The 754-nt window shown below is 44.3% G+C and overlaps 1 protein-coding gene across 1 annotated transcript in view; it reads left to right on the top strand.

Annotated features, from left to right (window-relative positions):
- The first annotated feature begins 419 nt into the window (after nucleotides 1-419).
- LOC125919918 (uncharacterized) overlaps nucleotides 420-754 on the top strand; it is a 2,292-nt gene continuing 1,957 nt past the window's right edge. The window contains exons 1-2 of the mRNA XM_049626721.1: nucleotides 420-498; nucleotides 571-618. Of these exons, the coding sequence (XP_049482678.1) occupies nucleotides 465-498; nucleotides 571-618 (82 nt within the window). The 5' untranslated portion in view covers nucleotides 420-464. The remainder of the gene's footprint in view (nucleotides 499-570; nucleotides 619-754) is intronic.

Genomic DNA, 754 nt, shown 5'->3' with positions numbered 1-754 from the left:
GATGACTCGGTTTTATTGTCACGAATCAGGAATGGCCTCATTACTGTCAGGAAAAAATGGCTCAGAATGAACTGCTCCAACCCCCAATTGTCATTTTTGGCAGATGTCCTCCAACATTGAGTTGGCTTTTATTCAACAACCTGTGAATTGCATTTACTCATTCAGTCACTCAGGGCTACATTTTCCTACTGAGCCATTTGGGGGACTCACCAGGAGGTGGTATTTGCTTACCATTAGGTGTCTGGGGTTCAGAATTGGGGTTTTTTTCTAAGGCCTTCTTGGGAGATTTGTAAAATGTACTTTGAAAAACTTTTAAACTAAAATAATTATGGCTTAGCTTGACGGACTACGACATTATTCCCACAGGCATTCCCTCAGCTGTTCCCACAAGTATTCCAACAGGTATTCCCACAGGTATCCCCACAGGTATTCCCACAGGTATTCCCACAGGTATCCTCACAGATATGCTCACAGGCATTCCAACTGATATTCCCACAGGTATCCTCACAGATATGCTCACAGGCATTCCAACAGATATTCCCACAGGTCTCCTCACAGGTATTCCCACAGGTATTCTCACAGGTCTCCTCACAGGTATTCCCACAGGTATTCCCACAGGTATCCTCACAGGTATGCTCAGAGATAATCAAACAGATATTCCCACAGGTATGCTCACAGGTGTCCCCGCAGGTATTCCCACAGGTATTCTCACAGGTATGCTCACAGATATTCCAATAGATATTCCAACAGGTAT

Source organism: Panthera uncia, chromosome B4 (assembly GCF_023721935.1).
Source record: "Panthera uncia isolate 11264 chromosome B4, Puncia_PCG_1.0, whole genome shotgun sequence".
NCBI classification, from domain to species: domain Eukaryota; kingdom Metazoa; phylum Chordata; class Mammalia; order Carnivora; family Felidae; genus Panthera; species Panthera uncia.
This window is presented reverse-complemented; position numbering and strand designations above follow the sequence as displayed.